The sequence below is a fragment of the Notechis scutatus genome, chromosome 1, assembly GCF_049901735.1.
Source record: "Notechis scutatus isolate UNSWTSFEM ecotype Mainland chromosome 1, rNotScu1.2, whole genome shotgun sequence".
NCBI lineage: Eukaryota > Metazoa > Chordata > Lepidosauria > Squamata > Elapidae > Notechis > Notechis scutatus.
In genome coordinates, this window is record NC_142009.1 from 8,454,040 (window position 1) to 8,481,794 (window position 27,755).

General features: G+C 40.9%; 1 protein-coding gene across 6 annotated transcripts in view; it reads right to left on the reverse strand.

The window, feature by feature from the left end:
• Nucleotides 1–750: 750 nt before the first annotated feature.
• VMP1 (vacuole membrane protein 1) overlaps nt 751–27,755 on the reverse strand; it is a 150,466-nt gene continuing 123,461 nt past the window's right edge. For 4 of the 6 annotated variants that reach the window (XM_087956321.1, XM_087956303.1, XM_087956313.1 and 1 more), the window contains 2 exons: nt 4,491–4,590; nt 751–1,990 (listed from right to left, as the gene is read on the reverse strand). In XM_087956321.1, coding sequence (XP_087812447.1) covers nt 1,847–1,990; nt 4,491–4,590 — 244 coding nt within the window. In that variant the 3' untranslated portion in view covers nt 751–1,846. Of the gene's footprint in view, nt 1,991–4,490; nt 4,591–21,515; nt 21,643–27,755 lie in introns of those variants that run through there. The other 2 variants (XM_087956325.1, XM_087956320.1) reach the window with 2 other exon arrangements.

The following is a 27,755-nucleotide window of genomic DNA, read 5'->3' on the forward strand; positions in this document are numbered from 1 at the left end:
ACCAAAACAGAGGATAATCTGCCAGAAACCCAACTGCTCTGATGACCACGCATAAGGCGACCTTAAAAATAGATTTGGGCAAGATCAAGCATCCGCTAAAATCAACCGACTTTAGGTTAGCCAAAGCTGAGAACACCTTTAAAAAGAAAAAATGGAATTTCTACCAGGGACTCCTGTCAGGTCCAGTTCTGTCCCACCAAAACTTCTGAAGATGTTCTCCAGCAAACAAGAGGTTCTTCAGATGTTCTACACATTGGGACAGAGCAGGTGACCTGTCTTAAAGACAGGAGGGGGAAGTCATGACGTTGAGAAAAAGGAGGCGTCGCCCCACATCACCGTGCCAGAAAGGAGAAACTGTCTCCGTGCATAAGGAACCCAGGTGCCCAATCAGGCCCAACCCTCTATGAACCAAGCTATGTCCTCCCTCCCACCCACGCTTTGGAAATGAGGAGGGTCTCCTTTTCCAGGAACACAGGAAGTGCCCTCCTCTGAATCTGCCTATTGGTGGTCCTTTAGATCAGGGGTCTCCAACCTTGGCCACTTTAAGACTTGTGGACTTCAACTCCCAGCAAAGCTGTCTGAGGAACTCTGGGAGTTGAAGTCCACAAGTCTTAAAGTGGCCAAGGTTGGAGAACCCCTGCTTTCGATATAGGTCGGTCCTCTCCAATTTTTTCTGAGATGCAGGCACTCAAAACGAAGCAACTGTTTTATAACCACCCCACTTTTAGACAAAAAGAGGCACCGGGAAACTATCTTTGAATGTTGTTTATTCCAGTTACCTTTCCTTGCACCTTACAAACCAACTTCCTCTTGCGTTTCCTAAACACGGCGAGAGTTAAACCATTTTTTATAAAATCCAACACAAGGATGCTCCAGGTATCGGGGCTACCGGGTCAGTTAAATAAATAAAAATAACTGAACAATGTCCAAAAAAAAAAAAAAAAATCCCACCCCGTTTAGTTCTTTGATCTGAGCAAAGAGTGGGAAAATCCAAAAACCGAGGAGAACTTGCAAAGGAGCAAGAGCAAGCATTCATTCAAAACAGGGTGGTTTTTTGTTTTTTTTTGAAAGATTGTTGCAGAGGAACTACAAATAAAATAAAATAAAAAAAATTGGGAGGGGAGGATTTAACCGGAATACGGACACACTCACAAAAAGGAGGAAGGACTCAGGACAGTTTTAAAAGACCCAAAACAGGGGAGTCTGGAATGATCTGAGAGGGTGTTGATTAATGCCCTTCTAAACAGGCCCAAGGGAAAGAAGAATGAATCTCCCCACCCTTTCCGTGAACATGACATGGGGGAATTTCCAGATGTTTGTCAAAAGGGCCACCACCCCATCCCTAGTAAATCTTAAGATCGCCCAGGTTAAGATGAAGATGGCTTTTGCACCCTTCAAGGAGAGGCTGAACGTTAAACATCATGGGCAGTAGCCCTAAAAGTTCTGGAAAGCCAGAAACTTTTCTTTAAAAATGAGGAAAAAAAGCAAGGGGGGAGGGAGGAAAAAAAACAAAAAACCACCCCAATCCTAAACCCAGCCATGTAGTCAATTCGGAAGTGGGGGGGAAAGCACATATGTAGAAAACAAATTAATTAATTAACATCGAAACAAGGGATGCATCTGCTACCTTTTAACGTGGAGACAGTGGCCTGCGGGAACCGTAACTAACGGCAGAGTTACTGAAACCAGAGAGTCCAGCCTTACCCGCCCTCCCCCCCATAACCCCGCCCCTCTTTTGCAAATGAGGATGATGATGATGATGATGACTATTATTAAACGCAAGGCTGGTTATTCCAGTGGAAGTTGGGGTGGGTGGGAATCCCTCCCTCCCTTTTCCTGATCCTGCTCATTTCGCTTTCCTCTCGGAGTTCATGCGTTGCTGGACACGCTTGTCGTAACTTTGGGCCATGGAGTTAATAATGGACAAGACAAAATAGCACACCATAATTATAACCAATTTCTCAAATGTCCAGGACAACCAGTTTTCACCCTGCAGAAAAAGAGGAGGGAGGAAGAGAGAGAGAGGGAGAGAGAAAAAAAAAAGAACATTAGGGTCATGCGTGCTACAAAAATACGGGTCGTCCTCAACTTATGATCACAATGGAGCCCAAAATTCCTGTCGCTCCGCTGGACGTTGGTGGAGCGAACTTTATCCCGTTTTTCAAACTTTCTTGCCACGGTTGTTAAGTGAATCGCTGCCAGGGTGAAATAAGTGGCACGGTCGTTAAGTGAATTTGGCCTCCCCACCAACTGTCTTGCCGCCGTTGTTAAGTGAATCACCATGGTGGTTAAAATAAGTGGCACGGTTGTTTAGCAAATCCAGCTCTCCCCATTCCGACTTCGCTTGTTGGAAAGTCGCAAAAGCGGATCGTGGGACGCTGCAACCGTCATAAATAGGAGTCAGTTGCCCAGTGCCTAAATTTTGATCCCATGACCGTGGGGATGCTTCAGCGGTCATAAGTGTGAAAAGTGGTCCTAAGTCACTTTTTTCAGTTCCGTTGTTGCTTTGAACGGTCACTAAATGAGCCTTGGTGGCGCAGTGGTTAGAGTGCAGTACCGCAGGCTACTTCTGCTGACTGCCGGCTGCCTGCAATTTGGCAGTTCAAATCCTACTAGGCTCAAGGTTGACTCAGCCTTCCCTCCTTCTGAGGTGGGTGAAATGAGGACCCAGATTGTTGGGCCCAATAGAGGCTGATTCTGTAAACCGCTTAGAGAGGGCTGCAAAGCACTATAAAGTGGTATATAAATCTAAGTGCTATTGCTATTCTTAAGTTGAGGACTATCTGAGTTGTAGGTTGACGGGAGGTAGGTTTGTTGGAAGCAGGGCAGGCTTGCTCAGCTCTTTGGGGTGGCCAAGTCCATGTTTCCTCCCAGAGCCATGCAGAAGGTCCTGGGTTCAATGGAAACTCCCATAATAAGGCTTGGTTGGGTGGTAGAACTTTGAGCAAGAATAACAGGCAATGCGGGAGGCAGCTGACCAGTGACCAATTCTATTACTGGAAAGAATTAATTGGCCGGTCGTGGGGAGATGAGTAATACGTGGGTCAGCATCCTTCCAGGAAGTTGCTTTGGCCTCCTCGGTTTCTCAAGAATAAATGTGGGAGTTATCAAGACTGGGTAATTTATCCAGACAGTTTTCGGCTGGCAGTGGTGCCCCAGGCAGCTCAGAGGCTTTTAATTGGAGCAGCCTAAGGAGAACAGATTCTGTAAAATGGCTTCTATAATGGATCAATGAGTAAGTCTGCATAAGAATAACAGAACAGAATAACAGAGTTGGAAGGGACCTTGGAGGTCTTCTAGTCCAATCCCCTGCTCAGGCAGGAATCCCTACACCATTCCAGACAAATGGCTGTTCAACCTCTTCTTAAAAACCTCCAGGGATGGAGCACCCACAACTTCTGGAGACAAGTTAACTTATTCTAACTGTCAGGAAAATTCTTCTTAGTTCTCGGTTGCTTCTCTCCTTCATTAGTTTCCATCCCTTGCATCTTATCCTGCCTTCAAATAGGACGAGAAGGGGTGTCATGATAGCAGCCTTCCAATATTTGAGGGGCTGCCACAAAGAAGAAGGGGTCAAATTATTCTCCAAAGCACCAGAAGGCAGGAAGAGAAGCAACGGATGGAAACTAATCAAGGAGAGAAGCAACGCAGAACTAAGGAGAAATTTCCTAACGGTGGGAACAATTAACCAGTGGAACAACTTTGCCTCCAGAAGTTGTGGGTGCTTCATCACTGGAGGTTTTTAAGAAGAAATTGAACAGCCATTTGTCTGAAATGGTACAGGGTTTCCGGGGGGGTTGGACTAGAAGACCTCCAAGGCCCCTTCCAACACTATTATTCAATTCTAGATGACAGGAGTTGCTGGAAAAAAAACTGACATGGTTCTCATTCCTTCCTGGGTGAAAGCCCCAGTTTGAGGACAGCCAACCATTCTGCTCCGTCCCCTCGGGCATCCATTAAAAATAAAAAAAATCGGTTGCAGAAAGTTAGTGTCAGCCATCCAAAGGGGGACTAATAACGGTGGAGATTTGGGAGGAAGTCTTATCAACTCCCAAGGTTTCCCTTCGAGACGCGGGAGGGCAGCGGTGAGCAAGTGAAGTAAAAAGTTAAGAATGAAAACCGCACTTTTCTATAATTCTCTAAGACCGGTTCGCTTTTCTCCTCTCAAAGGCCCAGCTTCCGGGGATGAATTAAGGTGAGACGCGCCAGGAAGGAAGAAAGAAATACAAGAAAGACTCTTCAACCAAACTAATAATACATGGCTAAAGAATCTTCCCGGGATTGAAATACGGATATATATAGATTTCTCAATTTTTTATTCACCGCCTAGCCACAATATTCTCAACGCAATCCATTTCTTAACCTGCTTAACCTAGAGAGATTCAGAGATTTTTGCTATTTACTCCTAATGCCAGCAAAAAAAGGGGGGGACGGGAGCAAAGTGCGACCCAAAGGTATTTAGGAAAGGAAAACAAGGTGAAGTTTCTTACCTGGGGGGCCTCATTGGCTTTGCTGTGCAGCTTGATCCGCTGAGCTTCCAAGTATTCTTGTAAAGGTTTTTGCAGAGATGCCCCGATGCCAGGCACCGAGCTATGGGTGAGTCGAGGGGGGTGGGGGCAGTTTGCCAGCGAGGCCAGGCATTTGGGGGAAGGGGGAAGAGGAGGAAGAGAAGGGGGTGGGAGGGAAAAGAGAGAGAGCACAAGAAACGTGATTGGAAGGGGAACAACTTACCCAATGAAAGCTTAAAAAGGGGAGAAAAATCAGCCCTCAGGGAAAGGAAGGGAAGGGGATGGCTCAGAAGACAGAAAAAAGCACGGGCTGGTGTAAAAAAATAAAAAAATAAAAATTAAGGGTGGGGGAGTTATTAGACCAGCGAAGAAAAGAAAAAGTCAAAAAGATGGGAGGAAAAAAATTGCTTTGGCAAGTTGGCAAGATCAGCTTAAAAAAAAACAAAAAAAACCCAGCCGGGCACAGAGAGGAAAAGTCTGGAGCTGCAGGCTGGCACTTCCTGAAGTTGGGCAACCCCCTGGGCATCAGGCCGGTGCCGGTTGGCACACTGGGTGACTTTAGAAAATTCCCCACCATTTATCACCCAGGGTTCCTGTAAGAACTGGTTTGAACCGATCAGCAAGGAAATGACTTGGCTGGTGTCAGTCGCCCTCGTTTAAAAAGGAAAGTGCACGCCTCCCCCTGGTGACCTGTCCAGAAGAGGCGGGCCTGCCCCAAACCAAGTCCTTATTAGGACAACTCCTGCGTCATCCCTCCCTCCCCTCCCCCCCCTCCCCCACCACCCCGAGGCCCCCAGGGCCTTATCCCGAAAAGAATGCATTCCCCGGGCTGCAAGAAAGGTACCTCCCATCAAAAGTCAGGCAATGAAAAGAAAAAAAGAAAAAACTCAAGAGGAAGAAGGCAAGGAAAAAAAAATGAGAAAGAGAGAGAGAGAAAGAGAACGAAGAAATAACAAAAGAAAGAGAATGAAAAAGAGTCAGAAAGTGGAAAAAAATGAAAAAGGCAGAGAGAGAAAGAGAAAGGAAAAAGAAAGAAAGAGAATAAAAGAGAGAGAAAGAGAGAGAGAGAGAGAGGAAGAAAGAGAGAAAGAGAAAAAGAGAAAAGAAGGAAGAATAAAAGAAAGAAAGAAAGATAAAGATAGAGAAAGAAAGAAAGAAAGGAAGGAAGAATAAAAGAAAGATAAAGAGACAGAGACAGAAAGGAAGGAAGAATAAAACAGAAAAAAGAGAAAGACAGAAAGTGAAAGACAGAAATAGAAAGAGAAAGGAAGGAATAAAAGAAAGAGAGAAAGAGGCAGAGACAAAAAGAGAAAGACAGAGAGAGAGAAAGGAAGAATAAAAGAAAGAGAAAGAAAGAGAAAGGGAAAGACAGAAAGAGAAAGAGAGAAAAGGAAAGAAAGGGGGAAAAAAAAGAAAGAGAAGGTGATTGATTAACAAAGAATCTTGGCTTCTGAATCGAGCCGCAGTGTTTCCCCGGCTGGCTAATGCGGCAGACGAACTGGCTCCTGATGGCCACATTTCCTTAAGATAGAAAGAAATGCTGGCTTGGCACAAATAAGAGGGGTAGGCTTGGGGGAGAAGCCCAGCCAAGGGCTGCCTTCTTTCTGGACCAAAGGAAAAGCTGGAATCCACATTGGAAGCCCCCCACCCTCCAAAGTGATCCCCGACATCCTCTGGAAGGATTATGAGTGGGGGTGGAGGTGGAGAAGTGTTTTTCTCTACTAGTGTATTCAGCCCCTCCCTGCCATCTCCACCAAGCCAGGATCAGGCCAAAGCAGGTATCATTCTGGGTCTGTGGCCTCTTGCAGTATAGCAAAGAAGGAGGGGGGGTGTCTCTCCAGCAGCAGGGACAATGTGCCCTTTAAGGTGCTGGAGAAAAATGGGAGAAGGGGGTCAGAGATGGAGGAAGCCACCAATGATGGTCTCTTGTGGACTGACGAAGAAAGGTAAAAAGCAAGGAAAGAGAGAGAGAGAGAGAGAGAGAGAGAGAGAGGGAGAGGAGAGAGAGAGAGAGAGAGAGAGAGAGAGAGAGCGCAAGAGAAAGAAAGAAAAGAAAGAAAGAAAAGAAAGAAAAAGAGAGAGGGTAAGAGATAAAAAGAGAAAGAACATAAGAGAAAGAGAGAGGGAGGGGGAGGGAGAGGGAGAGAGAAAGAGAACAAGAGATGGTGAGAAAAAGAGCAAAAAAGAAAGAGAGAGAAACAAAGGAAAGAAGGAAGGAAAGACAGAGAGAGAAAGAAAAAAGAAAGAAAGAAAGAAAGAAAGAAAGAAAGAAAGAAAGAAAGAAAGAAAGAAAGAAGAAAGAAAGAAAGAAAGAAAGAAAGAAAGAAAGAAAGAAAGAAAGAAAGAAAGAAAGAAAGATTAACAAAGAAACTTGGCTTCTGAACCTGTCATCCAACACATTTGGAAGAGATAATAATGCCAGGGAAAACCAAAAATTGGAAATCTGGTTCCTTGCTTGGACACAGCAATTGCACTCAGGAAGGCCTGGCCGACTCCAACTCCATCTCCTGAATCTCGTGGGGGTCCCCCACATAGCACTTTGGGGGGTTTCTTCTATGGCAGGAATGCCAGAACCCAAAAAGGGGGATTTGTGCGGCAGGGAAATTTTTCCCAACCACTCGCCTTCTCCCAAGTGGACGAAGTATTAAAAACAAACATTCTCAATGAAATTAGATTAGGGCTTCCTATGCGATTTGCTTTGGACTCTAAGATCAGCAGCATCTCAATGGAATAAATAAATACATTCACAACATTCTTTTGTCAAACGTACATCGAGGTCTGAACAGCGCAGGTGCGCCCTAAATCAACAGAAAACCAAAGAGTGAACAAGCCTGGACAATATTGCAATTATTTCTTATACAAGCAGCCCTCAATTTACAACAGTTCATTTAGTGACTGTTTGAAGTTACCATGGCACTGAAAAAAGTGACATGATCGTTTTTCACACGACTGTCACAACATCCCCGTGGTCACGTGATCAAAATTTGGATGTTTGGCAACTGGTTCATTTTTATGACGGTTTTGCGGTGTCCCAGGGTCATGTGATCCCCTTTTGCGACCTTCTGACAAAGTCAATGCCATATTCACTTAACAACCGTATTACTAACTTAACAACTGTGGTGATTTGCTTAACAACTGTGGCAAGGAAGGCTGCAAAATGGGAAGAATTCACTTAACAAATGTCTTGCTTAACAGCAGAAATGTTGGGCTGAATTGCAGTTGTACGTTGAGGACTACTGTTTTTCTTTTTTTAAATAACCAAAGTTAGGCTCTCTTGGAGATTTAGATTTTTGAATGGGGAAGAAATCCGTTTTGTTCTTTTCAATATCCTCACTCTTTTAACAAGATACACAGGTTAAAAAGCACCTCTGTGGCTTCCAAAAATTCAATTATTTTACTGGACTGGAAAGTTTTAAGACCACGAACATGCCCTAACATGGACTTTTACTGGTGTGTATCCATCCCAAAACCTGGCCTCCCAATTTATCCCAGGAACAGCTCCTCAATCCTCGGAAAACCCTAATCCTAGAAAAATAAAATGTGATAATGTGCCATGCAGTTTCCTTTTATAAAAAGTGATTCTCACTGAGAAAATTAGAGCCCCATCCCCAAATATTTATAGCACGGTTTTCTTCCAACACGATCTTTTCAAGAACGGCAGGATCATAAAAAGGAAGAGTGATATCGTATTAAGAAAATATCTCACCTTATAGGCAACCCTTCCCTCCCTAAAAATCAAGACTCATCATCCTTCTGGTATGACTGTACCCAATGCCTTGCCTGGCAAACCGAGTCATCTTTTACAGGCCAATCTGCGCTTCAGTAAACATGACACAGAAGCCTCATCAGGGTAAACTCTTCAAACTTTCAAAAGAGAGTCAGCAGATCTGAGACAAGAAATGCCCAGACAATGAGTATTAAATGAGTAGCATCTCTGTGTAAGGGCTTAAACCCACTTGCTATTGAAATTTAACTGCAGAATAAAGTCCAACCAACATTCAAAATCTGGGTAAGGTTTGCTTTTTATGAATCAACCATTCACTTTTCTCTCTCTCTCTTTTATAACTCTCTTTCCGGTAATCAAGCATGCCATAAAATAATCATCTTTCAAATCAGCCGACTGGTACAGGTTTTTAATAGGTTATGCCGTGGACCTGCAAGGATGTTTATGTGTTTATACAACCCTGCTAACTACTGAAAGTTTGCTATTTTTAACCCCCAGAGGGGAAAAATAAAAACAGCTTTAAATAATGTTAAAATAGTTGTTGTTTTCTCTTCTCAATTGGGTGGTTTTGATCTCCGCCTCTGGTTTTAATTGGGGATTATTAATTAAGGGAAAAAGCTTTAGATACCTATTTCTCATGCATGGAATGTTGTTTTAGAACATGCAAAAATGTAAGATAGGTAAGAGAAATGGATTTCTCTTATATAGTGAAAGGAAAATAAAAAACACATTTTTGATCTTGGGAAAAAAAGGTTTTACAAAGGTAGAAAAAGGAACAACTTCTTAATGCTTAATCCCTTGAAAGGATGGCTACCGAGGAGGAAAAAAAATATTTCAACAATATTAACTATAGAAAGTTTATAATTGTTCCCATAGAAGTATGATATTTATTTGAAAAGTAATGTGCAAAATGTTAAGATTTAAATGAATATTAATATTAATGATAGAATTGAATTGGAATGGATTGTTGTTTTAATTATATTATACATTTATAATTTTTTTTCTTTTTTCAAGAATACAGTGTGTAGTTTTAGAATGTGCCAAGCAGAATCCGAATGGAAGTTATGTATTATATTAAGTGTTATAATTTTAGTGGAAAGATATAAAGGCATCATACTCCAATCAGTGATTACAGGAGAAATTTTGTTTAATGAGAAAAGATAGTAGACAGTTGAAACAGGACAGACAAAGAATATAAGTACAATGATTTGAATTGAGATGAAATAAATAAAATAAAATTAAGGAAGTTAAAAGAGGAGAGAAGCTATGTAGAAAATGTAGAATAGTAATAAGATATGGAATGGAATATAAAAATGAGCATGAACTTGAATTTGTGTCTGTACGAAGAGATGTAACCCGGGATTATGCTGCTTTCAAAAAAGATGTTTTACTTGTATTTCTTTTCTTTTTGTGAAAACTCAAATAAAACTTACAAAAAAAAAAAAAATTCAACAGGACTGCGTATTAATTTAATTTATATAGTGCTATAGCTGGGAAAGACTTTCATTTTTGTAGATCGCAGGAGATTGTCTAAAAGTAGCAGTCCTTCAGCCACGATTCTCCATTAATTAACCATTTTTAAACAAATGCTTAATTAATTTTAATTAACCATTTTTAATTAACCACCAAGAAATGAACATCAATGTGTGCTGCTGTGCATTCTTATTTAAAAAGAAGTTCCAGTTTTCTAGGGGCTTTTCAAAATTAGATATATAAAAATATGGGGGTGAAGCAATTTTGGGAAGGAAGTTTTACCAAACAGCAATTTGGTTTTTGACTTCACTTCTGAAGCTAATCAGCTACCCACCTGGGGCAAATGATTCTAAACTTTTGCTAATTTTGCGTGAATTACAAATCCTTTATCTGATTTACAGATACACGGTTTAAAAAAACCTTCCACCCTGAGAATTTTTCTGCATCTTATTGAAATTATTCATTTTTACAATCTATATCTTGGTGTTTAGTCCTTGGGGCATTTTTGTTAACAACCTTAGAAGGTGCTAGCTCCCTTTCCCCCCTGAACTTATACACTTCCTTTAATTATGCAGAGCCCAGTTAAAATATTAAATGCATGTCTATCGGTTAGATATAGGTGAAGAAGTTAAAATGATGTGGTGGCTTAATGAGGTCTTCCAAATTTCTTTCCAATTTCAAAAGAAGGCGATTAAGAAGTACGAAATATAAATAAGAGAAGAAAATTGGCATAGATCAATTGCATTGGTGGCATATATTCCCACAGATATTTTCGATTAAAATATTTGTGCATAGAAAAAAAATTCATATATTAGAAATCACTTTGGTGCTGAGAAAAAGCAGTTCAGGGGAAGTGCAGGAAACCATACCTGCACTCAACTGAAAAATAAGTTTTATTTAATTCAAGGACTTATTCTTAGACAAGTAGACAAAGCAAATGTACATAAAATTGCGTCCTCAAATCTATCGTTCTAAGGAAAAGCACAACTGTAATTCAACAGTTCAGGGGAAAACTCTCTATAATATTCTTAATAGCAAGAAATGGGCTTTAATTCTATAGAATGGAGGTATAATTGTACCAAATCACAATCCTTAACATTTGTATTGAAGATATGACGCTGGATTTTATTTTCTTTTTTTCTTGAAGTATAACTTAGGGGCTATAAATGCAACCTCAGGTTCAAATGCACAAGTTAGCCAAAATCAAAATAGCCTACTTGAAATCCTTTGGATTGTAATTTGTTGGAAACGTAATAATTTTAAAACATTCTTTGAATATGACTCTAATTGTATGGACGGGCATGTAAATAAATGTGAGTTTGCCCCCTTTTTTTGTACTTCTTGAGCATTTGTGCTTTCAGGGCTGTCAAATCCTAGTTTTAAAGTGAGCACGAGGCAAAGGAACTTTCTTTTAAAATTGTACCTTTGAACTCTAGAGTGTCACGATTAAATCTATGCTCCAATTAAAAGCTGGTTTTTCAAAAACACAAATCACGATAAAAATGACTTCAATACTCTCCTAAATCCTTTGTTTTCCATCACAAAGCTTTGTCACTGGGATGAAGGCAGGATGCCACATATCTTTTCACTCTGTCCTTCGGCACCCGTTTCTATACCTTTGCACACACACAAAAAGGCTTCAGAATCTACATTTGAAAAATTGCTGGGGACCCTTTCCAACCTCTGAAAAGTACTGCCTGTTTTACTTTCACCAAGGATACAACCCTTTCGAAAGAAAAATTGTTTTTAAGTCCCAGTCAACCTGTTCTATACCGACAGACTGTATATGTACACAGTTCAATTCCTTTCCCGGAGAACGGGAGGAATTGAACTCTCTGCGTTTCTGAAAGCAACATGTCATTAAAAAAAATCATGTTCGTATTACCTATCTCGCTGCTATTAATTCAAGCTCAAGGCTCTGCATTTCCTAACCAACATTTTTCCTCAAAAAAATAATAAAAATAAATCCTGCTTTAATTATTTTTATATATAACTCAAGGTGGAAAACATATTCCTTGCTTGTCTTATTTTCCCCACGACAACAAACCAGCGAGGTAGGCTACGGAGAGAAAAAACACAGTGTGCCCCATGATCGAATTGGTATTCATCTCCGCAAACAAGAATAAAACCTTCCTTTTTACTCCACAAACAAGCAATTTTCTTCCATGTATTCTCTGCTTGGATGGTTAGTTAAGGGATTGTTAAACATTGGGACACAAAGTCACACTAAATGATGTTTACACCGCATCCACTGTCCACACTAAATCCACAAAGTCACACTAAATGATGTTTACACCACATCCATCCGCCTTTTGGTGATCCAAGCGCCAGTCATTTCAGGAGCCCTCCAATTTTCATGACGCAAAAAAAAACACCAGGTAAGAACCTCCACAAAACTCAAATTAAAAAATAATAATAATTCGTAATCCCACGTGAGGTTTGGTCTCTAAGAGGTGAATGGCAAGGTTTGTGCTAATGTGTGATTTGCAGGGTTTGTGCTAAGACTCAACAACCCTGAATGCTTCTCTATTAAGCATTTGGGTTGGTTTTTAGGATAACACCGCACGGGGTTAACCATCGCCCAATCTCCTTGTCTTGAATCAGAGGGGAACTCCAGTTTGTTGAACACGGCTTTAAACTCCCCCCCCCCCACCGCACCCCGAGTACAGTTAAGGCTATTTGCAAGCGGCTCTGCCCTTATCGGCCGATGAATTCTCTTCTTTTCCTACTTCCCTTGCAAAGCAGAGTGTATTTGGAGGCTTGATCAACTCGCTCAAGCCGGAGGTGTGGGGTGCAGTCATGAAGTCCAGCTTAATCTACAGTTCTGAGGTGGCAAATTTAAAAGAGGGTGTTACTAGTCCTCATGAGGATGCCAAACGTAAAGACAGGATGGGGGTGCCCTCTCCAGGTATTTCTTCTCTCAGGTCACATGGATTTCCTGCCTGTTTTAGCACCTCTTTTCATTTACATGTTATCTATCTGCCTACCTACCTACCTACCTACCATCTAGCTAATCGATCTACTAATCTATCTATCATGTACCTCTCTCTCTCTCCATCCTCTTTTATCTGTCTGTCATTTCTCTCTCTCTCTCTCTCTCTCTCTCTCTCTCTCTCTCTCTCTCTCGCTCTCTCTCTCCATCCATCCTCTTTTGTCTGCCTGCCTGCCTATCATTCCTCACTATGCTGAAGAAGCTTCTTGGATGAGAAGCGAAATGTCTTGAAAAGTCAAAAACAAGAAAGTCCAGTTTTCTAGGAACCAGAAGAGAGATGGAACATAATTTAGTTCACTTTCCGAAGAGCTTTAAACCCATGTCTATAAGGATCCCTGACAAGAGCTGAGCCATAGACGTGTCAGAAGGCCAATGTTGTGACCCAGCACGACTGATTTGAAGCAGCCCCTCTCTTATTCCAATGTTGGTTGAGGCATGAAAGCCGGCTGGGTGACTTTGGGTCAATCACTGGGAGACGGTGAATTCTAGTCCCAGCTTAGGGCATAAAAGCCATACGGTGACTTTGGGACGACACTCTCTTTTATCCCAACTCACCTCACAGGGTTGTTCTGTGGAAAATAGGAGGAGGGAGGAATTTTTGGTATGTTTCTTGTCTTGTGTTGTTTATGAAGTAATAAAGATGGGATAAAAATTAGGAAGGAAGGAAGGTGACAGGAAAAAGGGAAAGGAAGGGAAGGAAGGAAGGAAGGAAGGAGGGAGGGAGGGAGGGAGGGAGGAAGGAAGGAAGGAAGGAAGGAAGGAAGGAAGGAAGGAAGGAAGGAAGGAAGGAAGGGGAGGGAAGGAGGGAGGAAGGAAGGAAGGAAGGAGGAAGGAAGGAAGGAAGGAAGGAAGGAAGGAAGGAAGGAAGGAAGGAAGGAGGGAGGGAGGGAGGAAGGAAGGAAGGAGGAAGGAAGGAGGGAGGAAGGGAGGGAGGGAGGAAGGAGGAAGGAAGGAAGGAAGGAGGAAGGAAGGAAGGAGAAAGGAAGGAAGGAGGGAGGGAGGGAGGGAGGGAGGGAGGAAGGAAGGAAGGAGGGAGGGAGGGAGGAAGGAAGGAGACAGGAAAGAAAGGGAAGGAAGAGGAGGGAGGGAGAGAGAGAAAGGAATTAAAGGAAAGGAAAGGAAGGGAGAAAAGAAAGGGAAGGAAGGAGATGGGGAAAAAAGGAAAGAGGGAGAGAGAAAAGAATTAAAGGAATGGGAGGAAGGAGGAAGAGAAAGAAATGAAATAAATGAAAGAAAGGAAAGGAAGGAAGGATTAGGTCTAATCAATTTTTCCCCCCCAAAATTCCAAAACTTCAAAAAAATTCCAAAAATGTGTGTGAGCACGCGCGCACACACACACACACAGATTTTCTGACTACTCTCAAGCAAGGGGCCATCATGTCTTGCATTGAGCATCCTGGAAGCAGACCAATAATTGTTGTCCAGGAAGAAAAGGCTGGTTTAGTTGTGCGTTTGGCTTTGCCTTCCTCCCATCACTTTTTTCTCCTGGCAGTTTTCAACTTGACTCTGGCAAGCCATTTATCCGGTTGTACGTTGCCCACCCTTGGGCCTAGGGGGTTTTCTGGTTTTTTTTTTTATGGGGTGGTAGTGGGAGCACATGAGAACTGACCTCACAACCCTGAAGCTGTGTTCTTTGATAACTCCATGAGTCAGGTCCTCAGTCATCCACCTACCCCAAGAGACAGACAAGTAGTTCATTGAAACAGGTTGCCTCGAAGGAAGTAACGCAGCGGAGAAGAATTGCAGCTGAGCCCTTAACACAGAGGATGTTATGCAAACTATACAATCGGGCTTTCCCAAAAAGCATGTATTTATGGGTGATTTCAGACTGAGTCACAGTTTTCGCCCTCTCTCAATGCACCCTTTCAATCCTAGAACCTTGGCGTCGAGTTTCAACCAGAAGAAAACGCAAACAAGAGTAGAACAGGCAAGGTTGTCTTAAAAATATATATATATATAGCTCAATATATATAGCTCAGGGATGGGGGAGCCCTATTTTAGAAGGGGATGGTGTTGGGAATGGCAGAGAGACCATTCTTGCAGAGAGGCCATCCTTGGACCTCCTAATATGTTGATGGTTGACAAATCAACCAATCATTCCACCAAACTAGACTGTTATAAGAAATCCACCCACCCACCCATCCATCCATCTATCATCTCTTATCCATCCATATCTCTATCCATCCATCCATCCATCCATCTATCATCATCTCTTATTCATCCAGCCAACTATCTATCTATCTATCTATCTCCATCTATCTATCTCTTATTCATCCATCCATATCTATCTATCTATCTATCTATCTATCTATCTATCTATCTATCTATCTATCTATCTATCTATCTATCTATCTATCTATCTATCTATCTATCTATCTACCTACCTACCTACCTACCTACCTACCTACCTATCATTTATCTTCCATCCACCACTCATCTATTATCTCTTTTATCCATCCATCCATCCATCCATCCATCCATCCATCCATCCATCCACCTCTCTATCTCTGTCTTTCTCAGTACCAAAACCAATAACCTCCACATACCTAGTGACAAAAGTAAGACTTCTGGGCTTCTCATCACCTTGGGGTCAGGGCCTTTGTCAGGGCCTTGACCAGAAGTCTCAACAATGGGGACCAATCTTATCTCTGCAGGGATAATGTTCCACAGGGAGGGAGCCACCACAGAGAAGGCTCTTCTTCTTGGTCCCACTAAATGGACTCCCTTAGGAAAGAGGACCCGTAACATTCCTTGATTCCCTACTCTGGTGGGTTGGGCAGAGGTCACTGGGAAAAGATGGTCCTTCAAATAAACCTAGTTCCAAGCCATGTGATTGATGGAATATAGGCATGCAAGAATGACAACGGACATGTACAGACTCTGAAATAATCTCAGTTCGAGCAAGACTGAACACAACTAGAAGACAAGAACATTGCTAGGTCTGAGGGATACCAAGTTGAGTAGAGGTTCCTCCAAGACTTTGTCCAGGAAAAAGACTTCTCAAGGAAGCAGGAAAAAGCAGAAATAGTTAACTCAGTATTTCTCAAACATGGGGACTTTTAAGATGGGTAGACTTCAATTCCCAGAATTCTGGGAGTTGAAGTCCACCCATCTTAAGGTCCCCAAGGTTGAGAAACACTGAATTAAAGCATGGCTGTTCTTCCTCAAACATCCTCCTCTCATTTTCTCTTTATCACCCACAATCTGGCGACACACCCTTCCACCTGGCTCAGCCCAACCTTGAAATTGTACCTTCCCCCACCACGTTTTTACACACCCTCCAGGCTGTCACGAGAGCAACAATAACGGCCGGTGTGTTTCTTGGAATGAGCTGTCACTTCCTGTAGCGATAAAAAAAAATTCTCCCACCATTGAAGAAAAATCACCCTTTCTCGATTTGCAATCTGTTACAGGTCAAAGAACAAGAACAAAAAATATCTACAGGGTGATTCAGAACAAATCCAGGAACAGGTAGAATTGATTTTGGTGGGGCCCAAATTCTGAATAATTCAGGGGGCGGGGGGGAAGGCAAGAGAAACTACAGGGACAAAACCTGAGAGGCTGATTTTCCAAAGTTCTCACTTTTCAAAATAGAAGGGATTAAATTTTTGGCGCTTCCTGTATTTGCCTATCTCATTCCCAGCCAGAGTTGGTCCTTGACTTGTTAGCAGTGTTTCAATTTCTAAGGGGCTGCCACAAGTTATTCTCCAAAGCCCTTGAAGGCAGGACAAGAAGCAACGGATGGAAACTCACCAAGGAGAGAAGCAACCTAGAAATAAGGAGAAATTTCATGACATGGAGGTTGTTAAGAAGAGATTTGGACAATCATTTGTCTAAAATGGTATAGGGTTTCTGGCTTGAGCAAGGGGTGGGTGGGCTAGAAGACCTCCAAGGTCCCTTCCAACTCTGTTAGTTGCTTCTCACTTGAGATAAATACCATTCCAACAACACAAAGGTTTTTGTCACAAAAATAATTTATTAAAAAACAACAACAAATTGGTTTTGCCTGCATTGATGATGCTACCTAGTTTGGTAATGAAACATCAGGAAGAAAATCACCAAGCTCAGAGAGCACTGAAGGCCTCACCATAAATTTGCTGGTCTGTTTAACTTGGTTATAAAGAAGGTTTCTGATTTCCTGCTTCCCAGTTCACATGACTTGGTAGTTGGCAATTCAAAAGCTGGGTTAAATCCTTGTGGGTGAAATTCCCCCCTTTGACCTCATCCTCTGAAAGCCCTCATTATTATGCAGTTGTGGTCTGCTTAAAAAAAACACACCAACAGTTCGTTTAGGGCTTCTTTCACATCTATGTTTCTTCTCTCTCTCTCCTTTTTTAAATTAAATTTTCTCTTTCCACTTGCTGTTGAATTACCTTTTCAGGCAGAAGACTGAAAAACATAGAATTCCACTGGTTTCTGATTTATTCTGTGGGAAGAGATGCTTGGCTGCACTAAGAGAGGAAAAGGCTTGGGAATCAGTCACACTGTCGAATATTTTAAAGGATATTAGAATAGAATAGAACAACAGAGTTGGAAGGGACCTTGGAGGTCTTCTAGTCCAACCCTCTACTCAAGCAGGAAACCTTACACCACTTCAGACAAACGGTTGTCCAAACTCTTCTTAAAAACTTCCAGTGTTGGAGCATTCACAACTTCTGGAGGCAAGTAGTTCCACTGATGAATTGGTTCTCACTGTCGGGAAATTTCTCCATAGTTCTAAGTTGCTTCTCTCCTTGATTGGGTTCCATCTGTTGCTTCTGCCCTCAAGTACTTTGGAGAATAGCTTGACTCCCTCTTCTTTGTGGCAGCTCCCAAGAAATTGGAAGACTGCTATCATGTCTCCCCTAGTCCTTCTTTTCATCAAACTGGGCATACCCAGTTCCAGCAACTCTTCTTCATGTTTCGTCCTCCAGTCCCCTAATCCTCTTTGTTGCTCTTCTCTACAGTCTTTCTAGAGTCTCAGCATCCTTTTTACATCGTGGGGACCCAAACTGGATGCAGCATTCCAAGTGTGGCCTTCCCAAGGCCTTATAAAGTGGTATTAACCCTTCCCGTGATCCTGATTCTATCCCTCTGTTTATGCAGCCTAGAACTGTGTTGGCTTTTTTGGCAGCTGCTGCACACGGCTGGCTCATATTCAAGTGATTGTCCACTGGGACTCTGAGATCCCTCTCACAGTTACCACTGTTGAGCCAGGTACCACCTACACCAGGGGTGTCCAACCTTGGTAACGTTAAGCCTGGAGGACTTCAACTCCCAGAATTCCCCAGCCAGCTTTGAAGTCCTCCAGGCTTAACGTTACCAAGGTTGGACACCCCTGACCTACACGGTACCTGTGCATTTGATTTTTCTTGCCTAAATGTAGAACCTTACTTTTTTCACCACTGAATTTCATTTTGTTAGATATTGCTTGTCATACTAACTGAGTGTTAAATAAGACCAATTCAGTTAAACTCTCTCCCTGTTTAAACCTTCAGATCAGGAGGAATGTGGTAGCACCTTCTCTAACCAACAAGTTTTACAAAAAGACGTAAGCTGTCGTGAGCTCAAAGTCACAACAGCACTGAAAAAGTGACATATGACTGTTTTTCACACTTAAGACCATTGCAGCATCTTGATGGTCCTGTGATTCACCTCCAGATGCTTGGCAATTGATTCATATTTACGACGGTTGTAGTGTCCAGGGATCACCGATTATCTTTTGTCAAGAGAAGTCAATGGGGAAGCTAGATTCACTTTACAACCGTGTCACAAACTTAACAACTCTAAGTGATTCTCTTAACAATTAGGGGAAGGAAGGAAGGTCGTAACATGGGGCAAAACTCACTTAACCGTCTTGCTTAGCCATGGAAATTTTGAGCTCAATCGTGGTCATAAGTCAAGGACTATCTGTGCTTTAAATCTGAGCCCAACTACACAATACAGATAGTCCTCGGTTTACAACAGTTCATTTAGTGACCGTTCAAAGTTACAACGGCACAGAAAAAAAGTGACAGGACAATTTTTCACAGTTACAACCTTTGTAGCATCCCCATGATCATGTGATCAAAATTCAGTTGCTGGGCAACTGGTTCATACTTATGACCGTTTCTGTATCCCAAGGTCATGTGAACCCCTTTTGAAACCCTTGGACAAGCAAAGTCAGTGGGGAAGCCAGATTCACTTAACAACCAGGTTACTAACTTAACAACTGCAACGAGTCATTTAACTCTGGCAAGAAAGGTCACTTAACAAATGTTTCACTGAACAACAGACATTTTGGGCTCAATTGTGATCGTAAGTTGAGGACTACCTGTATATTTCCAAACTTCCTTTTAAAGTCAGTTTAGTGTGAATCTCCTTTCTCGAATATTGCTCTTCTCCCTAAGATCACATTGTACTTTGTCAAAGTAAGATTTTCCAAGTAGAAATTTGAATAAGGTTGTAGAGGGAATATTTTCCTTTTAAATAACTTAAGTATTGGAAGCACATTAATTACAGGGCAGCAGAGAGAGAAAAAGTACCAGAGTGGAGTGAAGGAGATTCACTTGATAGGATATAACATGGCCAATTTTACAGCACTTATCCTATATTGAAAAAACAGTGCACCTAAGCCAAAACACAGACATTTTCAAAGCCAGAAATCTTCGCAAGTTTATGCAGAATCAGGCAGCTGACAAGGAAATAACAAACAAATGAAATAAAATGATTAAAAAATTGTTAATTTCTTAAAATTGTACTGAATGGCACATTTTTTGCTCAGTTTTAAAAAAAGCCAAAATTATATAATTAAATGAACTTTCTATGAGTGGATTACAATAACAGTTTAACAGACAGTTTTAAAATATTTTGTTTTGTTTTACTATTATTGTTCTTCCTGTTAACTACTTTGTCACTAATATTACATATAGAAGACAGGTCAACAATTTGCAAATAGATATAGTAGCTTAAAATTTTGGGGGAGGGTCCATTTTGCAAGGGGTGGGAACTAATGTTGTAGCAATGTATTAATCAGTATTCAACTAGAGGAAATAATATGTATATAATGTGGGGTTTTATGCATCTTTTTAATGCTTTGATTGTTTTGTGTTTTTTGTATTTTTTGTGGGGTTTTTGGGAATTTTTGGGAGTTTTGTATTTTAACTTTGTCTTGAAAAAAAATGTTAAAAAAGAAATATTTGTTGATTAAATCTTGACTTTAAAAACCAACCAACACACCATTCAGTATAATTTAAATCCAAGTTGATATAATCAGGCATTCTTGCTTAATTTAAAAAACCCCACACCATTTGAACAAAAGTCATGCCATTCAGTAAAATTTTGCGAGAGAATCCCCTATGTTTTGAGTTAATCAAGGTTTTTTTTTGAGGGGGGGCAGCTAAAGTGTATTCAAATCTGCGATGTTGTGATCTTTAATTTTGAATGGCTGGTACTGAAAAAGCTCAAATTTGTATTTCAAAAGAAAATATCGTGCAGCAAAGTACATTTTTATGTCTGGCCAAGGAAATAAAATACATGGGGGATTTGTATGTTTGATTTTGCAAATGCAGCTTGCCTAATCCTAACATCTGGAAAGACAATGAAAGCAAAACCCCAAATCTGGAAAAACCCATTTTCCTGAAAGCCTGCAGGGTACATTTAGAATCTCTTCCTTGCATCCTGGGAACCCTACATCAATTCTAAATGTAGACAAAGGAATTTCTCTAATCTCAGCTTCCTCTCAGGCATTTGGGTAGACTTCTGGAGAAGGGAGCACACTCAGAAGTGTCCACCCCACCAAAAAATTGGGGTTCTCTTCATTAGAGAAGAAGCTCTAAGGTCCAGGCTGCAGCATTTCCAGGTATGAAAATGGTAGATGGGCCAATGGGTTCTATATATAGAATAGAATAGAATAGAATGGAATGGAATGGAATGGAATATGAATAGAATAGAATAGAATAGAATAGAATAGAAATAGAATAGAATAGAATAGAATAGAAAATATGGAATGGAATAGAATAAAATTCTTTATTGGCCAAGTGTGATTGGACACACAAGGAATTTGTCTGTGTATGTATGTATGTACATACGTACGTATGTATTTTCACATCTTAGCTTCTCCAAGTGAGTCTACTCTCCGGAACCAAACAAAGGTCTACTTTGGTGTAACAGAACTTCAAAATGTGAGACTGGAGAATTCACAACTGTGGAAGGTAAATTATTCCACTGTTGTGTGAATCTTATACTCAGGATTTTGAATTGAATAGAGCTGGAAGGGACCTTTGGAGGTCTTCTAGTCCAGCAGGAGAACTATACTATTTCATTTCTTTCCTTATATTTTAAGTATGTCTTTATATTTAAGTTAAACCTATATTTGTTCATTTATTTAAGAAAATTTATGTAGCCGCCCCAAACTCACTCTCAGAGACTCCAGACAGCTTGCAAATATAGTTGCAAGTTAGTACTCATTATTTCTGATTTTCTTCTGTTTCATGGAATGTCATGCAAAAGGAGTAATTTTTGTAAGTGTTCTAATTTAGCTGATGAATTGATTTTTTTTTTAAACTGAGGTTCCAAACTTGGAAGGTTAAGGAACTTGTTAAGGAAATGCGTTTATTAGTCCAGCTCAAGGTCTATAATAATGGATAAATTAAATTAAATTATCTTAAATTAAAGGAGAAGGTGGTATTAATTATTTCTAATAAACTATTTTGCTCAGGTTCACTATGGCTTTCTAGGTTTTCTAATCATACTACAATTAAAAAACAAAATCTGGAAAAATAAATGCTTTCTCCATTGCGGTAGCTATGACAGCCTTAATGCAATTGACTAGAATTGATAAATAAATTGAATGAATCAATTTAATTCATAATTTTATTTGTAAAAATAAAAATAAGTTACAAATGAAGGCGAATATACATATGTCCCAGGATAATGTTGCAGGATCCAATCTGGCTCTGGTTCTGGTGACTGACCGAGACTGGATCCTGCAAAAATAAGTTATTTCTAAAAATAATAAAAGTAGGATACAAAGAAACCAACAAACTGAATGAATATATAAATTCCAGCCTTTCGGCTCTCTTAAATTAAATTTAATTTAGATCCTTTCCAGGTGTGAGATAGAGTGAAAATTTAAAATGTTTAAATTCTACATAGCATAATGCTCAGCCTACCTTTATTTAAATTAACTGAAATTAATGGCATTTCTACGGTAACATCAGAATTTTGCTGAAAAAATGTTTATGTTAAGCCATTTTGGTTCTGATGGAATCTCTGTGATTCTAGTAATGGTTACCCATGATCTGTTTTGTAGGCTGCCCTAGAGAGAAATGGATGAGATAGTGTTAGAGATGGGAGGAGGTGGGAAGGAAATTCTGATTTTTTTAAAAGTCAAAAATTAGGACGATTTTCCAAGAATCTTTTCTCTCGAGAACATTTTTGAAGTCTGACATCAAGAGTTTGATAAACTTCTGAATCCGGCAAACTCCTTTTTTTTTTTTTTCTTGCAAAGATGCTTCATGGCGTTCAAATACCGATGAGTAATTGTGAGAGAAAATGCTACTCTACTTTCCATCCCCAGATTTGCGTGCTTGAAAAAAAAAATCTCTCACTCAGCAGAATATTTGATGTTGCAACGGGAGCAGCCCTTGAGCCATTGGCACCGAGTTCTAATCAATTGAGTGCTGATTTAATTTGGCAGGGAGGAAGAAACAACAACAAAGTTTTATTCCCGAAGTTCCGGAGATGATTTAAGGAAAAGAAAAAAAGGAACAAGCAAGCCACAGATTTATTCCAGCACTGAGTCTTTCAAGAATGTTATTCGGATACTTCAGCTCTTTTGTAGAAAGCGTCTTCCCATGTCACGTTTACATACTTCAAGAGCGATGACTTCCAGACATTTCATATCCCCAAAGAATCCTTCAGACAAATTTCCCGCCTTAGAAAATACCAAGAGTATAAATCATGGATATTAATTCCATCAGGCTGTACATTGAACAAAAACAAGAAGTGGAGGGGGAAAAAACCAACCACACCATCATTGAGAAAGCTGCAGTTAGTTGTTGGGCTAAGTTCTGAAGTTGCCTTTGAAACTCCAACAGCTCAGGTAGGAAAGCAAGCAAGATGGCAACTCCATGGTTTGTTTGACGAGCATTTTTTGATATAAAGAAAAGTGTCTTGTAGACGTCTGTAGAGATTCTCAGTCCTCCAGGTTATGGTTGTCCCAAAGGTGCTTTTTCAGGAGGCAACTTTGGACTTTCTATTTTTCCTCTGAAGACGTTTCTCTTCTTGTCAAAGAAGCTTCTTCAGTTCTGACAGGATCGTGGGGAATGGAAGGATTTGTATTCCTTGCAGACAGCTGGTCATTTGCATCCTTTTAGAGGGTCGTTGACGCCACTTGGAGGTTTATCTGTGTCCTCAGGGTCACCTGAGTGGTGTTCCTGGTTCTTGTAGTCTGCAATTTTTTTTCCTCTGGAAATCCATTCCTGCTCCCACACCATTCAAAGGTTGTTCATCCCAAATTGTATAGTTAAAAGTCTTGCAGACCTGTCTTGCAGACGTTTCATGACCCAACTAGGTAATGTCATCAGTGCCCGAAGGAAGGGGTTTGGCTCTCTGTTTATATTAGAAGTTGCTTACCCTATCACTCAAGGAACTACCAACATTCAAAAAGTCCAATGTGGGAATTTAGGTCTCTTGGAGCAAAGAGAAATTGAATTAAGCTCCGTGGAATTGCAGTAAGACAGACAGGTATGGAGAGAGACATAGAAATAGAGAGAGCCAGAGAGAAGAATGTTAGGGATAACATTGTTTACCCTAACTGGTTTGGGTAAAAATAATAAATATGGTATCATGGTTTGTTGGTTAAAGTGTGTGTAACTTTAACAGCAAGAATGTAATTAAGGGTGTGGTTGTAAAAGCACTATATATGAAGCAAGGCAAATGCAGCTCTCTCTCTCTCTGGCTTACTGATCCCTAATTACTGGATGGATTGATGACTGCGTTCTTGTAGGAGTGTTGATTTTTCTCAATGGAGAGAAGATAAGATTGGACTGATTTATTGTAAGTGTACTGACATTGGCTATTCAACACGGACTTTTGCAAATAGAGTATCCCTGACAAGACTTGACTGAAATTGATATATGACTAATGGACTGTTTATTTTGACTATGCTATAATTCTTAAATGGAATAAACAATATTTTTGATAGCACAAGCGTATCTGTATTTTTACTGCGTGTTAACTAGAAAACTTATCTCACACATTTACCTGTCTTCCTATCTGACTTCGCTGCACGTTCTGTTTAGTTTGTTTTCCTTAACACCCGTTGGGGAATCCAGGCTTAACAAAGATTCCATCCCGTTATATACTGGTTCCTTCCTTAGAAATTCGAATGTTAATATCAATTAATCAGAACAGAGATGGAAGGGACCTTGGAGGTCTTCTAGCCCATCCCCCTGCTTCAGCAGGAGACCCTATACCATTTCAGACAAGTGGCTGTCCAGTCTCTTCTTCAAAACCTCCAGTGATGGAGTACCCACAACTTCTAGTGGCAAGCTGTTCCACTGGTTAATTATCTTCGCTGTTAGGAAGTTTCTCCTTAATTCCAGGTCCCTTCTCTCCTTGGTTAGTTTCCATCCATTGTTTCTTGTCTTGCCTTCTGGTGCTTTGGAGAATAAATTGACCCCCCTTTTCTTTGTGGCAGCCCTTCAAATACTGGAAGACTGCTATCATGTCACCCCCAATTCTTCTTTTCTCTAGACTGGCCATACCCAAATCCTGAAATGGTTCTTCATATATTTTTGTCTCCAGGCCTTTAATCATGTTAGCTGCATTTCTTTGCACTTTTTCCAAAGTCTCAACATCTTTTTTTGCGATGTGATGACCAAAACTGTTTGCAGTATTTATCATTTATGTATATATTATTTAAATATCTCTATCTCTATCTCTGTCTGTCTCTCTGTCTGTCTCTCTGTCTGTCTCTCTATCTCTCTATCTCTCTATCTATCCATCCATCCATCCATCCATCCATCCATCCATCCATCCATCCATCCATCCATCCATCCATCCATCCATCCATCCATCCATCCATCCATCCATCTATCTATCTATCTATCTATCTATCTATCTATCTATCTATCTATCTATCTATCTATCTCTCCTATCATCTATTTATCTATTTATCTCTCTCTCTCCCTCTCTCTCTCTCTCTCCATCTGTCATCCATCCATCCACCCACATCTATCTATCTATCTATCTATCTATCTATCTATCTATCTATCTATCTATCTATCTATCTATCTATCTATCTGTTTTATGTTGTCATTTTTATCTTATAAACTGTTTCAAGTTGCAGGATGGCCACCACCATACAAATTTAATAAATACACATATTAACTTCAAGAATGACTAGAAGAATAAAGGACTTTTTTGTCTTCTGGATGGTGGAGTGGGAGACACCTGGGTCCAGAGGAAAAACAGATAGGTAAGAGGAAAGAAAAAGACATACAGCTGAAGGTATCTGGCTCAAAATACAGGTAATCCTCGACCTACAGCCATTCTTTTAGTGACTGTTCGAAGTGACGATGGTACAGAGAAAAATGACTTATGGCCAGTTTTCACACTTGCGATCGCTGCAGCATCCCCATGGTCACGTGGTCAAAATTCAGATGCTTGGCAACTGGCATGTACTTATGATGGCTGCTTCATCCCCGGGTCATCCGATCACCACGTGTGACCTTCCCAGCTGACTTCCGACAGGCAAAGTCAATGGGTGGGTGGGGGGAGCCAGATTCAATTAACAACCACATGGTTCACTTAACAACCACAGCGATCCGCTTAACAACTGCGGCAAAAAAGGTCGTAAAATGGGGTATGCCTCACTTATCAACTGTCACAGAAACGTTGGGCTCCATTGAGGTTGTAAGTTAAGGATTTTGTGTATGCAACCTCAAGGTAGCCACATGTGGATTTGACAACAACACAAACTAGTCTCTTCCCTACACAAACATACACAGCCAAAAACACACAGGGACACATAATCAAGGCAAACAGTTAATGGACTTGGTTTTCAACCTTCCTCTGAACTCCGAAGAACCAGGTTCAAGATAATTGTGCCAGAAAACAACAAAGACTGTTAAGGATAATTTCCATTTTTAAAACAACACACTTCAGACAGGGTGTCATGTTATTATTCATTCAAAAATACTTTATGGTTTAATTTAAGAGCACACCCAGCTGCTCCCAGGTCAAAAACATTTATAGACGTATACATTTTAAAACTGTGCCATTGTTTCATTTAACAGCAGGACAGTGCAGAGATGTTTTAAAAACAATAATTGCATTCACGTTATCTACAGCTTTGCTCCATTTCCTGCTTGAAAGAGCAATAAATCCAAGCCTGAATCACTTCCTATCACAGATGGATATTCTTGTTAGGGCAGCAAAAGGGAAAAATATATTTGTATAAGTGAACGTTCAAACCATGAATAAGTGAGCAGGTTCTGTTAATGAAACAGCACGTTACTAATATGTTCCCCTCTTCTGCCTACACAGCCTTTTCCTGAGCACAGTTCTTTTGACATTACCCATAATATTCCATATAAAAAGACACTTTTAACCCCCTTTCCCCCCTATATTTCAGCCACATGATCCTGCCTAAGTCTAACTGGTATTCAATCACTGATTCACCGAAGCCAACAAACCACGCGGCTGAGCCAGTTCTAGCAGAGTTCAGGGGTAGCAGCCGTGACAAGCATCCTGTAGGATGGAACTGAATTCAAGCGACTTATTGGAAAACAGGAAATCCCACTCAAATGAGCAGTGATGGCCCTTGGATTGGCTTTGCTGCTGTGAAGTCTCCCTGATATTGTTGTTTATTTACATTGACCCCCCTAATTGGGATGAAGCCACCTTCCTACGGCCAAGGGCTACACTTTACACCTCTTAAAAAAAAGAAAGAAGAATACCATGGACTGAATTCAGGAAAAGCAAGGATCTGCACCAACAGAGGGAGGAGTTTTGGATTCCCCTGTGGGGGGACAACCCCCACCCCCAATTTTCAAAGTTCAGGGAAAAGGTTCAAGTTTTTTTTTTTTTTTTAAAGTGTAATCTAAGTTGGAGCTCAGTTTTCGGAGAAGTCGTAATTTTCAGCAATTGGGAGGAAAATCAGGGGTGCCAAAATAGAATGTGGGATACTGTGGAGCTTTAGTCCTCAAGGTTGTTTTATCTATCTGTCTATCCATCTGCCCATCCATCCATCCATCCAATCTAGCTCTTTCTCTATCCATCCACCCATCCATCCGATATCTCTCTCTCTGTCTCCATCCATCCATCCATCCATCCATCCATCTAGTCATCCATCTGAACTCTCTCTCTCCATCCATCCAATCTAGCTCTTTGTCCATCCATCTGATCTCTCTCTCTCCATCCATCCATCCATCCATCCATCCATCCATCCATCCATCCATCCAATCTAGCTCTTTCTCCATCCTTCCTTCTTTGTCCATCCATCCAGTCATCCATCTGATCTCTCTCTCTCCATCTATCCATTCATCCATCCAATCTAGCTCTTTCTCTATCCATCCACCCATCCATCCGATATCTCTCTCTCTGTCTCCATCCATCCACCCATCCATCCGATATCTCTCTCTCTGTCTCCATCCATCCAATCATCCATCCATCCATCCATCTAGTCATCCATCTGAACTGTCTCTCTCTCTCCATCCATCCATCCATCCAATCTAGCTCTTTCTCCATCCTTCCTTCTTTGTCCATCCATCCAGTCATCCATCTGATCTCTCTCTCTCCATCTATCCATTCATCCATCCATCCATCCATCCAATCTAGTTCTTTCTCCATCCATTCTACTTTGTCCATCCATCCAGTCATCCATCTGCTCTCCATCCATCCATCCACCCATTCATCCATCCACCCACTCATCCATCCACCCATCTTATAAGGTCGTCCATTCATCTACGAAACTCTGGGCAGTGAACAAATTTTAAAAAAAAAAGAGAGAGAGAAAGAACTTCATTCAAACAAAAGACCAACTAAAACTGCACTGAGGCTCAATAAAAATACAAAACCACTGGAGCTCCTG